Below are 15,000 nucleotides of genomic sequence, written 5' to 3' on the forward strand. Positions count from 1 at the left end.
CTTTCATTTTTTAAAAGAAAGCCTGTCAGCATTTCGGTCGCCCCAATGATACTCACGGCAGCTGCCGTAGCTGGAATAAGTCCTCCTCCATCTCCGCGCTGCGCGAGGACGACCCCTTTTCATGGCCCTTACATGGTGGTGGTGGACGAGAGCCTTGGAGTTTCAGCACCGGGAGGCTGGACAGCTCCCGCACCGCTTCCTCGCTCCTCCGGCAGCAGCTGTTTGGGGGAGGGAGCCCGCCGGGAACCAGCCCACGAGACAAAGCCGCCGCCGCCAGGAGACCGCGGCGAGAGTGGGCGGAGTGGAGGCGACGAAGGGCAGAGCCAGCTGCGCGGAGAGAGGGGGCGGGGAGAGCCCTTCTGGTTAGAGAAATTTACAGGCTCGCTGTGCCTTATGGTGTTTTATTGGGGTGCCCATGGGGCACACTAGCCTGTGAAATGGCTGTCGAGGAACCAATGCGGACCTTGGGCAGACGACACCTCTCTAAATGTTTGCTTGTAGGGATGTCACTGTTGTTTTCAGCATAATATTCTTGAAACCCAGGCTATTATAACAAATACAGGAATGTTAAAAAAAAAAAAAAATGTGTTTAGGAATTAAGCTGCTGTTTTTTTGTTGTTTTTTTTTTTTATTGAACAACTGGGCATACAACAGAGAAAAAGTTAGACATTCCATTGTCATCATGAAGCTGAAGGTCTAGTGAAATGAATCAAAAATATAAATTAAGTATGAGAAAGACTGAAGATCGTTCATCTACTAAACAAGCATTGAGTTGTTTCTACAGCCCTGACTCTGGGGAATCAAAGGTTATAACAAAGTCCCTGCCTTCAGGGTCCTTCAGTGGTGGCCCTGCCCCCCGTCATTAGAATGTCAGCCCTCCTTTAGAACAGAGGTTCTGTGAGGGTTTGTTATGGATCGAGTTGTGTCCCCAAAAAATGTGTATCAACTTGGCTAGGCCATGATTTCCAGTATTGTGCGGTTGTCTGCCATTTTGTGATTTGATATGATTATCCTGTGTGTTGTAAATCCTAACCTTTATGATGTTAATGAAGAGCCCTGGTGGCACAGTGGTTAAGAACTCCACTGCTAACCAAAAGGCTGGTAGTTCAGATCCACCAGCCACTCATTGGAAACCCTATGGGGCAGTTTTACCATGTCTTACAGGGTTTCTATGAGTCCGCTGGAGCAGGCACCCTGAATTTGGACTTCTAATCTCTTAAACTGTGAGAGAACAACTTCGCGTTTATTAAAACCATCTACTTATAGTATTTCTGTTACAGCAGCACTAAATAACTAAGACAGGGCTCACTACTATATCCAAAATACCTAGAACAATGTGTGGCACATAGAAGGTGCCCAATAAATATTTGCTGAATGAATGATTCTCAATTCAGGCTGTACATAAAAGTCAACTGGCTCCACCCCAGACCAACTGAACCCACCTGTCTGGAGGTGGAGCTCAAAGCAACACATTGCTGTGTACAGTAGATTCTGACTCATAGTGACCCCATGTGTTACAGAATAGAACTGCTTTATCAGGTTTTCTTGGCTGTAATCTTTCCAGGAGCAGATTGCCAGGCCTTTCTTCTGTGGTGCTGTTGGGTGGATTTGAACCACCAACCTTTAGGTTGGTAGCTGACAGCAAACCATTTGCCCCACCCAGGGACCTACTAGAGGTGAGGCCCAGGCCTGGGGAGGTTTTTTTTTTTCTCCATACATCCTTTGTGTCCTAGTGTTTATTTACTTTTTTTTTTAATTTTTTTATTGTACTTTAGATGAAGGTTTACAAAGCAAACTAGTTTCTCATTAAACAAGACACATATTCTTTTGCGACATTGGTTGCCAACATCACGACATGTCAACACTCTCCCTTTCTCGATCTTGGGTTGCCCATTAAGAGCCCTCCAGTCCCCTCCTGCCTTCTCATCCTTGCCCCTGGGCTGGTGTGCCCATTTAGTCTCATTTGGTATCATGGGCTTGTCTAAGCTTTGGCCGAAAGCTGAACCTCAGGAGTGACTTCATTACTGAGCTATCAGGGTGTCTGGGGGCCATACTCTCAAGGTTTCTCCAGTCTCTGTCAGACCCATAAGTCTGGTCTTTTTTTGTGCGTTAGAATTTTGTCCTACTTTTGTCTCCAGCTCTGTCCGGGACCCTTATTGTGATCCCTGCAAGAGCAGTTGGTGGTAATAGCTGGGTACCACCTAGTTGTGCTGGACTCAATCTGGTGGAGGCTGTGGTAGTTGTGCTCATTTAGTCCTTTGGACTAATCTTTCCTTTGTGTCTTTGGTTTTCTTCATTCTGCTTGGGTAGTTTTTAAAAGCTCCCCAGCAGCCAGGGCTGAGAACCTCTGGTCTAGTATGAACGCACGAAGACTAGAGAAATTATACCACAAGAGAGAGAACTACAGAGAAGACCCGTGATGGCAGCTCACAGGAAGTATGAGAATGACGGTTGAATGGAGGTCCACACAGAATGAGAGGAAGAGGAAAAACTTTTCTTTTTTTCTGTAATTGTTGATAAAAGAGAGAGTTAGTAGGTGATGCAAGGACACCAACTAAAAAAAAAAAAATTGGGAACAGTTTCACATCACACACACAGTGGGTTAATAAGCCCTGAATGGCTACCAAAAAAGGACTTGTTGAAAAGACAGAGTTGAGTGTGTGCCAGGCACCCTAGTTATACGCATCACACATATTGCCCTTCTTGATCTTTACAACAATCCTGTGACGCAGATATGATTATTACCCCCATTTTATAGATGAGGAAGCAAGAATCAGAAGGGTAAGTAACATGCCCACGCTCACTCAGACAGGAGGGAGTTAATCTGGAATTCAAACCCGGGCAGTCTGCCCCCAGAGCCTACACCCTTAAGTGATAGGCTTTCTTTGAGAGTCTCAAAAGAAAGCACCCATTGTGGGTATTACCAGTTGCCTCAAAATCGCTTCTGACTCAGAGCGATCTAACATATGTCAGAGTAGAACCGTGCTCCATGGGATTTTAGATGCCTGATTTTCTGCGAGTCGAGTGTCAGGCCTTTATTCTGAGATGCCTCTGGTTGGACTCAAACTTCCAACCTTTCAGTCAGCAGCTGAGTATGTTAACTGTTAGCACCACTCAGGGACTCCTTGTGGATGTAGTAGGAGAAGTTTGAATTATTGAAACATCACATAATTGTAAATGAATTGAATGTTGAGAAAATGAATTGATTATACAGTGATACTAAAACTTCAACTCATTATTCATCCAACAATACTTGACTGAGCAACAAATACTGTTTTTTATTCAATGGCTTATTCATTAACTTATTCAATGGCTGCTTCTGACCTCATGTTAGACAGCCAATCACAGCTTGAATCTACAGATTCATTTCTAAAGGAATCTGCCCCACCCCTGCTGTGTAAACACCGCCTTTGGAATCACATGACTCCCAGCCACAACCCATTGCCTCAGGAGGTGGATACTGTTCCAAAACTATCCAATCCAAACATTGGTCCATAGCCTGTGGTTACATGGTTGGAAAAGGGGAGTGTGCAGTCTGGTTCCGTTTCAATGGTGGTACTCAGGTATCTCTGTGGGATCTTGCTCTACCTGTCTCTCCTTTTTTCTCAGTCCTTCTAGCCAGGTCAAGTCCTCCAGGCTCTGTGAATATTCTAAGGGCTTACCCTACTTAGTCCCCTTACTGTACCAATTCAGGTTCTGTTCATTTCCTGTGCCTGAATCAGAATTTTTGGAGTTTCAACAGAAACCAACTCATATTACTTCAGAGAAAAAGGTAGTTTATTGTGGCCTGGAAGTGGAGAGTTGTCAGACCAGGACATGCCATAGGGACTCTCTTCCAAGCCCTACCTCTTACTGGCTGGGTGGCCCTGAGCAGTTTACTTAACTTTCTGTGCCTGAGTTTCCTATCAACAATACAGGAGTTAATAAAAGATTCTGTAGAAGAATCCTAATCAAAAGAGTGAAAAGTGCAGAAGAGAATCTCAAATTTTCATGGAATCCAGACTTTCTGGAGCCAACGAGGCTGGATGAGTCCCCGAAACTATTGCCCTGAGATAATCTTTAAAACTTTAACCAAATAATATCCCTTGAAGTCTTCTTTAAACCAAATATTTACCTTAATTAGTAAAGAATGTCTGTCTTGAGCATTGTGCTCTTTTAAAGAACGATCCATGTGGGATCAAATTGACAACAGCAACTCAAAAGATTAGATAGTGTCAGGGATTGAATTGTGTCCCCCAAAAATGTCTGTCAACTTGGCTAGGACATGATTCCCAGTATTGTGTGATTGTCCACCATTTTGCCATCTGATGTGATTTTTCTATGTGTCGTAAATCTTATCTATGTGACGTCGATGAGGTGGGAATAACGGTAGTTATGTTAATGAGGCAGGACTCAATCTACAAGATCAGGTTATGTTTTAAGCCAGGCTCTTTTGAGATATAAAAGAGGGAAGCTAGCAGAGAGACATGGGGACCTCATACCACCAAGAAAGCAGCACCAGAAGCAGAGTACTTTCTTTGGACCTGGGGTCCCTGCGCCTGAGAAGCTCCTAGTCCAGAGGAACATTGATGACAAGGACCTTCCTCCAAAGCCAACAGATAGAAAGTCTTCCTCTGGAGCTGACACCCCAATCTGGACTTCTAGCCTCCTAGACTGTGAGAGAATAAACTTCTGTTTGTTGAAGTCATCCACTTGTGGTATTTCTGTTACAGCAGCACTAGGTAACTAAGACAGATAGGAAACTTAGGCGGCAGTGAGTTTATGTTAATGGGGGAGGAACAATTCAGAAAAGGAGGGTGAGAATAGTTGCACAAGTTGAAGAATGTAATCAATGTCACTGAATTGGACATGTAGAAACTGTTGAACTGGTGTATGTTCTAAGGTGTACATAAATTATTAAAAAATAGAGGGATAAATAATCATACCTGCTTCATAGGGTGGTGATGAGAATCAAGAATACAATGTAGGTAAAGTATGTAGTAAAGTCCTTTACACAGTGCCTGGCACACGGAAAAGGCATAATACGTATTAGCTGTTGGTCATGGGTTGAATTATGTCCCCCCCCCCCAAATTTGTATTATCAATTTGACTGGGCCATGATTCCCAATATTGTGTGATTTTCCTATATGTTGTAAATCCTGCTTATGTGATGTTAATGAGGGAGAATGGGTGGCAGTTGTGTTAGTGAGGCAGGACTCAATCTACAAGATTGGATTGTGTCTTGAGGCCATCTCTTGAGATATGAAAGAGAGAAGCCAGCAGAGAGACAGGGGGCCTTATAGCACCGAGAAAGCAGTGCCAGAAGCAGAGCACGTCCTTTGGAGCAAGGGTTCCTGCGCTGAGAAGCTCCTAGCCCGGGGGAACATTGATGAGAAGGCAGACAAAGAGAGAAAGACTTCCCCTGGAGCTGACGCCCTGAATTTGGACTTTTAGCCTACTTTACTGTGAGGAAATAAACCTCTCTTTGTTAAAGCCATCCACTTGTGGTATTTCTGTTATAGCAGCCCTAGGTGACTAAGACGCTATTACTATTATTGTTCTCTCTACCCGCTGATTTCCTTATTCCCCTTTTACTCATTATCTTTTCTGCTCCCAGCTTGTTCAGGTAGCTGGCTTTTGGAGGATAGGAAGGGAAGGTGGTATAGGGGATGCAAGAAAACTAAATTCTTATCCAGCTTCATTGGAAACCCACAGAAAATGTCTGAACTGAGAAAACAAAAACTAGCCATATAAACATCTTATTCAGAAAAATGGTTGTAGTTACTAGAAGCAGCAGCTAAAAGACTGAGGGTGGAGTGGGAAGAAGAGGAACAGTGATATTTTAAAAAATTATAAATTTTTAGTACTGTTTTATTTTTTAAAAACCATGCATATGTATTGTCTTGATTTTTTAAAAATATTTTTGTTCAGATGTGTCACATAACATAAAATTCACTATTTAAGAGTATACACACCTGGTTTTTAGTATATTTGCTATGTTGGGCAACCATCACCACTATCTAATTCCAGGACAATTGTATTACCCAAAAACCCTGTACCTAGTAGTAGTTAGTACCTAGTCACCTTTCCCCACCCTCCAGCAAAACCAATCTTTCTCTCTCTGTGGATTTACCTATTCTAGACATTTTATATAAATGAAACGTATAATATGTGCCCTTTTGTGTCTGGCTTATTTCACTTAAAGTAATGTTTTCAAAGTTCATCCATGTTGTAGTATGTATCAGTACTTCATTCCTTTTTCATGGCTGAATAATATTCCATTGTAGAAATATGGCACAATTTGTTTATCCATTTATCAGTTCATGGACGTTTGACTTTTTTCTACCTTTTAGCTATTGTGAATAGTGATGCTGTCAATATTTGTGTACAAGTTTTTGTGTGGGTATATGTTCTCATATCTCTTGGATATACACCTAACAGTGGAATTTCTGGGTCATATAGTAATTTTATGTTTACCGTTTTGAGGAACTGTGAAGCTGTTTTCCACAGTGGCTGCACCGCTTTACATGCCTGTAAAGTGTGTATGGGGTTCCAGTTTCTCTACATCCTCGCTGACACTTGTTGCTATCCTTTTTTTTTTTTTTTTAAATAGTAGTCATCCTAGTAAATGTGAAGTGATTTCTCTGTGGTTTTGATTTGTATTTCCCTAACGATTAATGATGTCAAATATCTTTTTATTAGCTTACTGACCATTTGTGTATTTTTTTTTTTTGAATAAATGTCTATTCAGATCCTTCGCCCATTTTTCAATTGGATTATTTGTCTTTTTATTGATCAGTTGTAAGAGTTCTGTATATATTCTGCATACTAGACCCTTATCAAATCAATGATTTGCAAATATTTTCTTCCTTTCTGTGGATCCTCTTTTCACTTTGTAGATAGTCTCTTTTAACACACAAAAGTTTTGCATTTTTATAAAGTCCAATTTAACTATTTTTTCTTTGATTACTTACACTTTTAGTGTCATTATCTTGACTTCTAACACTAGGTATTAGTTCTACCGATCAAAATACTTTTGTGTAAATGCCAGCATACGATACATTCTCTTTTTTACATGGCTTCTTTCCTGCAATACTGTGTTTGTATTCATGCTTGTGCGTCATTGTAGATTGTTTATTCTCACTGGTCTATGGTATTCCATTGTGTGGCTATCGGGTGATTTATATATCCATTTCGCTATTGATGGGCATTTGAGTAGTTCCCAGTTTGGGGTTATTACAAGCAGTACAAGCACTGAACACCCTTGTACCGGAAAGCATTTCTGTTGAGTAACATACCGAGGAGTACAGTTGCTGGGTCATCATTATTACGCATCTGTTCAGCTTGAGTGGATACTGCCAATGGGTTTCCAAAGTAGTTGTACCAGTTTGCATTTCTGGCTGAAGTGAGGGTTCCAGTTGCCTCATCTCCTTTTAATCAAAACTAACTTAGGTGTCTGAGTCCATTGGTGGTATACTGGTAGAATACTTACCTTCCATGCAGCAGACCTGGGTTCAATTCCCAGCCAATGCACCTCATGCGGAGCCATCACCCTTTTGTCAATGGAGGCTTGCATGTTGCTAGGTGGTATCAGTCTGGTGACCAAAGAAAGAAAGTCATGTTTTAAGATGCCATTTGCTTAGAGGGTATGAGTCCCAAAGAGGGAGCCCCATTCTATCCACCCCTTGATTAGCCCAGTTTTACCCTCAGAGCAGAGGTTCTCAAGCTTCATGCGCATAAAAAGCACCTGAGGAGTTTGCAGTATTAACGTTGCAGATTCCTGGGCTCCCACCACCAGAGATTCCAGTTCTATAGGATTAGGATGAAGCCCCAAGTCCTTCAGATACAGGAGTGCCTAGAAATGATGTACTACACTGCAGAGGTGCCCGGGATGAATTCCTAGCCTAAGAAAGAGCATCACCCACTTACCTTTTAAAAGTTAATTTGAAAAATAATATATGCCTGAATGCAAGGTGGCTTCCTGTGTTGGATCCTGGAACAGAAAGAGGGCTCTAATGGAAAGGCTGGTGAAATCCAAATAAGGTCTGGCATTTAGCTCATTATGATGTACCAGTGTTTATCTACCAGTTTTGGCAAATGTACTATTGTTAGGTAAGACATCAACATTAGGGGACTGGGTGAAGGGGATTTGGTAACTCTCTGCGCCGTCTTTGCAACTGTTCTGTAAATCTAAAATTATCCCAAAATAAAAAAGCTCATTAAAAATAATAATAGATGCTCATTATAGTTATTTGAGAAAATGTCATATACATAGAAAATGACAATCTGAACTTTGCTTTAAAGAACTTCAGCAACAAAGGAGAATATAGATGAAGCAAATGACATAAAGCCTTAATAATGGTTTCATCTGGAAGATGGCAATACCGGACTTGTCTTGGATTGAATTGTGTGCTCCCAAAACATGAGTCAACTTGGCTAGGCTATGATTCCCAGTATAGTGTGGTTGTCCTCCATTTTGTGATCTGGTTATCCTCCGTTTGGTAATATGTTGTAAATCCTAGCTTCTATGCCTATGGTTATGGTCCCATTTGGGTGTGAGCTGTCTGTTATGTTAATGAGGTATGATTAAAAAATGTTAAAGAGGATTAGGTTATGTTTGCTACGTTAATGAGGCAGGATTAGGGTGGGATAGAACACCCTTACTCGGGTCATAGTCCTGATCCTATGTAAGGGCTGCTGTCTTTATCACCTTTTATCATCACCTTTTATCTTACAAGAGATAAAAGGAGAGACAAGTGAGCAGAGAGGGAGGGACCTATTACCATGAAGAAAGAAGAGCCATGCATGGAGTGCATTCTTTGGACCCAGGGTCCCTGTGCTAAGAACGTCCTAGACCCAGGGGAAGATTGATGCTAAAACACATGGAGATTTCCAAGGAAAGTCAGACCCACAGATGTTAAAGGGAGACAAGGACCTTCCCCTAGAGCCAAGAAAGAGAGAAAGCCTCCCCCTGTTTGTTAAGCCTTCTGTTTGTTAAAGCCACCTACTTGCTGTATTTCTGTTATAGCAGCACCAGAAAACCAAGATGGGAGACTCATTATCATAGTTTCTCTGTCATTGTGTATGTTTGAAATTTTTCATAACAAAACATTTAAAAATAATAATACATGTTCTTTTAAGAACATTTATTATTTCATTGGATGGATGTACTATTTTTTACCCTGTAATACAGAAACCTCCATAGTGGGGTGTTGGTCCTTCAGGAGATGTGCAAAGTGACTTGTTGGGGAGAAAAATGTTAGATCATCTATTTGTATGAACTTTTTTCTCTCATAGCCCTTATTTTTTTAGAGCAATTTCAGGTTTATGGGAAAAATGTGCAGAAAGTACACAGAGTTCCCATATACCCCTTCTCCCTGTGAACACTGTCTTCAATTATTAACATCTTGCATGCTTGTGGTACTTGGGTTACAAATGATGAACCAATACTGATACAATATTATTAACTAAAGTTCATCATTTACATTAGGGTTCACAATTGGTGTTTTACGGTCCAATGGGTTTTGACAAATGCATAAATTCGTGTGTCCACCATTATGGCATCACACAGAATAGTCCCACCGCCCTTTGTCATAATTTTTTTCTCATCCTTTTCATGTCTATGTTTGTTTTTCATAATTACACATACTTTATTAATACAGAACTACATGCATATATTTATGAATAAATTTGAAAACCAGTTGCCATGGATTCAACTCTGATTCATGGTGACCTCCTGCGTGTCAGAGTAGAACTGTGCTCCACAAAGCTTTTCAATGGCTGATTTTTCAGAAGTAGATCACCAGGCCTTTCTTCCAACGCACCTCTGGGTAGACTTGAACTTCCAAACTTTCAATTAGCAGCTGAGTAGGTTAATCATTTGCACCACCCAGGGACTCAGTGTAGAAGGAGAACCAAGGTATCTTGGTCACCTAGTGCTGCTATAACAGAAATACCACAAGTGGATGGCTTCACCAAAGAGAAGTTTTTTCTTTCACAGTCCAGTAGGCTACAAGTTCAAATTCAGGTCATCAGCTCCAGGGGAAAGCTTTCCCTGCCAGCTCTGGAGGAAGGTCCTTGTCATCAATCTTCTTCTGGTCTAGGAGCTTCTCCATGCTGGAACCTAAGGTCCAAAGGATGTGCTCTGCTCCCGGCACTGCTTTCTTGGTGGTATGAGGTCCCCCTGTCTCTCTGCTGGCTTCTCTCTTTTATATCTCAAAAGAGATTGGCTGAAGACACTGTCTAATCTTGTAGACCTCATCAATATAACTGCCACTAATCCATCTCATTAACGTCATAGTGATAGGATTTACAACACATAGGGAAATCACATCAGATGACGAAATGGTAGGCAATCATACAATACGGGGAATCATGACCTAGCCAAGTTGACAGATACTTATGGGGGACACAATTCAATCCATGACACAAGGTATTCTTGATTGCAGCCAGGTGACTAGGGTGGCCACATATCTGGTGACAGTCTCGGTTTACACCTGTCCCCACGTAATTATCAACAACAACACCTTTTACTCTCCAAAGAGTTTGGTTTGAACAATAAAGATGGTCACTTCTGGGCTGAGGAAGTCCTTCTCGCCTCCACTCAACATTTAGAAATCTAAGAGATGATACTTGTGCTCTTCCCCTCATCCATTCCTGCCCCTGGAGTCAAACCACAAACTTGTTTGGAGAAAGAGAGTGAACCAGCTACAAGAATGTGTTGATCATATAATTAAGGCAGCTGTGTGGTCAGAGGACCCACAAGAAAGGTCAACAGCGACAACAGGGGAGCCACTAGAGGGTTGTGATGTGTTACGTGAAGTGGAATTAAACTGGTTTTATTTTTGAGCCATTTTGCTGTAATTGCTATGGTTTTGGACATCAAAACAACTACGTAAGGAAAAACAACAAAAATCCTGCCAGTGTTTGAATTCTCTCCTGTTTTTATTCCCTCTGCCTGGGAACAAAAGCAAATACTTGGTACTTACAAAAGGATCTTTTTTTATTTTTTAATTTTATTGTGTTTTAGGTGAAAGCTTACAGCCCGAATTAGTTTCTCGTTCAAAAATTTATACACAAATTGCTTTGTCACATTGGCTGCGGTTCCCGTAATGGGTCAGCACTCTTCCCTTTTCCCTTTCTACCCCAAGGTCCCTGTATCCATTCATCCAGTTTTCCTGTCCCTTTCTGCCTTCTCATTTTTGCTTTTGGGCAGATGTTGCCCATTTGGTCTCTTATACTTGATTGAACTAAGAAGCACATTCCTCAGGTGTGTTATTGTTTGTTTTATAGGCCCGTCTCATCTTTGGCAGAAAGGTGGACTTCAGGTGCCTGGGGGCATAGTCTCGGGCATTCCTCCAGTCTCTGTCAGATCAATAAGTCTGTTTTTTGTTTGTCTTTTTGGTGAATTTGAATTTTGTTCTACGTTTTTCTTCCACCCTATCTGGGACCCTCTATTGTGATCCCCGTCAAAGCGATTGGTGGTGGTGGCAGGGCACCATCTAGTTTTTCTGGGCTCAGGCTGTTGGAGGCTGTGGTTCATGTGGTCCGTTAGTCCTCTGGACTAATATTTTCCTTGTGTCTTTGGTTTTCTTCATTCTCCTTTGCTCCAGACAGGACGAGACCAATAGATGTATCTTAGATGGCCCCTCGCAAGCTTTCAAGACCCCAGATGCTACTCACCAAAGAAGGATGTAGAACATTTTCTTCATGGACTATGTTATGCCGATTGACCTCGATGTCCCCCGAGACCATGGTTCCCAGCTCTCAGCCCCAGTAACTCAGTCCCTCAGGGTGTTTGGATGTGTCTAGGAAGCTTCTATGACTTTGCCTTGGTCAAGTTGTGATGGCTTCCCCTATATTGTGTGTTGTCTTTCCCTTTGCCAAATTTAACACTTGTCTACTATCTAGTTAGTGATTTCCCCTCTCCTCCCTGGTAACCATCAAAGATTGTTTTTTTCTGTGTGCAAACATTCTCTTGAGTTTTTATAATAGCAGTCTTGTACAACATTTGTCCTTTTGTGTTTGACTTATTTCACTCAGGATAATTCCCTCCAGGTTTATGTACAAAGGTCTTATTCTTTTTCCAGAGCAGACACTAAGGCTCAAAGCTGAGGACAAAGGGCACTGAGTGCTATAAATTCTAAATTGAGAGAGGTGGCAGCTAGAGCCTATCTTTGAGGCCACTCTTCTCTCGGGGCTTACTGAGAAGGGCAATGTCATGGATTGAGTTATGTTCCCCCAAAAATGTGTGTATCAACTTGGTTAGGCCATGATTCCCAGTATTGTGTGGTTGTCCTCCATTTTTATGATTGTTAATTTTATGTTGAGAGGATTAGGGTGAGATTGTAACACCACCCTTACTCAGATCCAATGTAAAGGGAGTTTCCCTGGGGTGTGGCCTGCACCGCCTTTTATCTCTCAAGAGATAAAAGGAAAGGAAAGCAAGCAGAGAATTGGGGACCTCATACCACCAAGAAAGCAGCACCAGGAGCAGAGCATGTCCTTTGGACCTGGAGTCCCTGTGCCTGAGAAGCTCCTCGACCAGGGGAAGATTGGTGACAAGGAACCTTCCTCCAGAGCCAACAAAGAGAGAAAGCCTTCCCCTGGAGCCGACGCCCTGAATTTGGACTTGTAACCTACTAGACTGTGAGAGAATAAACTTCTCTTTTTTAAAGCCATCCACTTGTGGTATTTGTTATGGCAGCACTAGATGACTAAGACAAGCAAGAACGAGGCTGAGCCCACTTTCCCCTAGTCAATTAAAGGGGAGATCTGTGGGTTGGAAAATGCCTTTGGGTGAGTGTGGTGTTTGAGAATAGGGGTGCCCCAGTTTCCACTAATGATTCACCTGAATCTCCCCAAAGAAAGGGAGAAAATAGCCTCTCCTTCGAAGTCTACGCCTAGTTCTAAAGACTTCCCAGATAATGGAAAGCAATGTTCCTATCTGGTAGGACAATATGGGAGAATAATAACTATTTTTAGTATTAAAAAGACACCTAAGGGGATCATTCTTGTGGCTTTGTCTGACATTGTGATCACAATCTCTGAGATCTTTCTTCTGAGACATGGGAGAGCCTAACCAAAAAAACCAAACCCATTGCCATCAAGTCAATTCCAACTCACAGCAACCCTACAGGACAGAGTAGAACTGCCCGATAGGGTTTCCAAGGAGTGCCTGGTGGATTCAAACTGCTGGCCTTTTGGTTAGCAGCCGTAGCTCTTAACCACTATGCCACCAGGGTTTCCAAGAGGCCAGAAAAGAAAGCGGATGGAGAAGGTATGGAGAGCTAGCCTCGCTTCTGCCTCCAGGCCACGCTCTTCTCTTGGTCAGGGTGGAGAAAACTTTTGAATTGGGTTTGAGGTTTAAATTTTGAAATAAAAACGACAAACAGATAGTGGCGACGGTTGTATAACACGGTAAAGGTAATTTTGTGAATTGTGCATGTAAAAATGGCAAATGTTACATACTCTACCACAATAATCAGACAGTAATTTAAATACCAAAATGAGATAGCTCTCTAAAAGTAGTTGCAAAGGAGGAGTTCCAGCTGAATCCAGATAGGGGCAGCTGAAGAATGCTACTTCAGGTTTTTATCCCAAGGACTTGAGCCTCTGGATAAACCCTTTGCCGGCAGGATAATCACAACAGCCAAGAGATTTCGGTTGTTGTTGTTAGGTTCCAATTCATAGTGACCCTATGTACAACAGAAGGAGACAGTGCCCGGTCCTGCACAATCGTTGTTATGCTTGAGCCCACTGCCGTAGCCACTGTGTCAGTACATCTCGTTGGGTGTCTTCCTCTTTTTCGCTGACGCTTTTCTTTACCACGCATGATGTCCCTCTCCAGGGACTGATCCCTAGTGACCCTGTTATCTCCCAAGATGCCACAGATCCTGGATCTGCCTGATGGATGTCAGAGTGGGCCCTGCTGGTTACTTGCTGTGGCATTATTGTCATAAATTAGTAATACGCCCCCTATTTATAAGAACATCTATTAGTCAACGACAGCAGCACCTCCCTTGTTAGAAGAGGAGTAAGAGCCAGGCGGCAGGGACATTGTTAGCTTTGTGAGATGTGGAGTGCTGTTACTACTCACACGGTCATTGCAAGAATAAACGAGATACAGCATGTAAAGTGCTCAAAAACATCTGTGAATTGATTGACTACGGATGCTCTACAAATGCCAATTATTTAAAAGAGCCTGGAACTTAGAGGTCTGAGCAGATTTGCTGATGGGTGGCAGGTTATTCCCAGGTCAGGCTAAAGCAGTGGTTCTCAAAGTGGGGTTTGCAGCCACACCTAAGACTTTTTCAGGGGGCCTTTGAGGTTAAAACTGTTTTCATAATAATACTGAGACATTATTTTGCCTTTCCCACTCTCATTCTCTTGTGAGCATACACCGGAGTTTTCCAGAAGCTATGCAATGTGTGACAACATTGTTGCTCTGATAACTAATGGAATGTATGTTTAGGTATTCTTGGGTTTTAAATATTTTAGTTTTGATCAGTGGTTGCCAGAGACTGGGACTGGGTGGAAAGGTTAACTACAAAGGGACAGGAAGTCATTTTTGTGGGTTGATGATTCTATCTTGATTGTGGTGGTGGTTTCATGACTGTGTACATTTGTCAAAACTCATAGAACTCTAAAGTAAAAATGAGTGTATTTTACTGTGTAAATTGTACCTCAATTAAAAAGCCAAAAATTAGTTCTCAATTTTAATTTCTAGTAGAATAAATATAAATATAACCCAATAAACAAAAGCTCTCAATAATTTTTAAGCATACAAAAATTGTTTCTCAATTTTAATTTCTAGTGGAATATAATCTAATAAGTAAAGCTCTCAATAATTTTTAAGCATACATAGTAGTCCTGAGACCAAAAATTTTGAACTGAAGGATTCTTTTTTCACTAAAGCAGTTAAAATTACTGATTCTGGAATTGGGAAACTGATCTAAAAGGAGGGTAAATTCTCTCTGGCCCTAATGCTTCAAAAGTATGGTGTCCACTGGCTACTAGTAT

General features: G+C 41.8%; 1 protein-coding gene across 1 annotated transcript in view; it reads right to left on the bottom strand.

Annotated features, from left to right (window-relative positions):
• The window catches only part of SVOP (SV2 related protein), an 81,037-nt gene extending 80,847 nt beyond the window's left edge, over positions 1-190 (bottom strand). Inside the window, exon 1 of the mRNA XM_049865908.1 lies at positions 57-190. Within this exon, the coding sequence (XP_049721865.1) occupies positions 57-91 (35 nt within the window). The 5' untranslated portion in view covers positions 92-190. The remainder of the gene's footprint in view (positions 1-56) is intronic.
• Between the last annotated feature and the right edge of the window lie 14,810 nt (positions 191-15,000).

Source organism: Elephas maximus, chromosome 22 (assembly GCF_024166365.1).
Source record: "Elephas maximus indicus isolate mEleMax1 chromosome 22, mEleMax1 primary haplotype, whole genome shotgun sequence".
In the NCBI taxonomy this organism is placed as follows: domain Eukaryota; kingdom Metazoa; phylum Chordata; class Mammalia; order Proboscidea; family Elephantidae; genus Elephas; species Elephas maximus.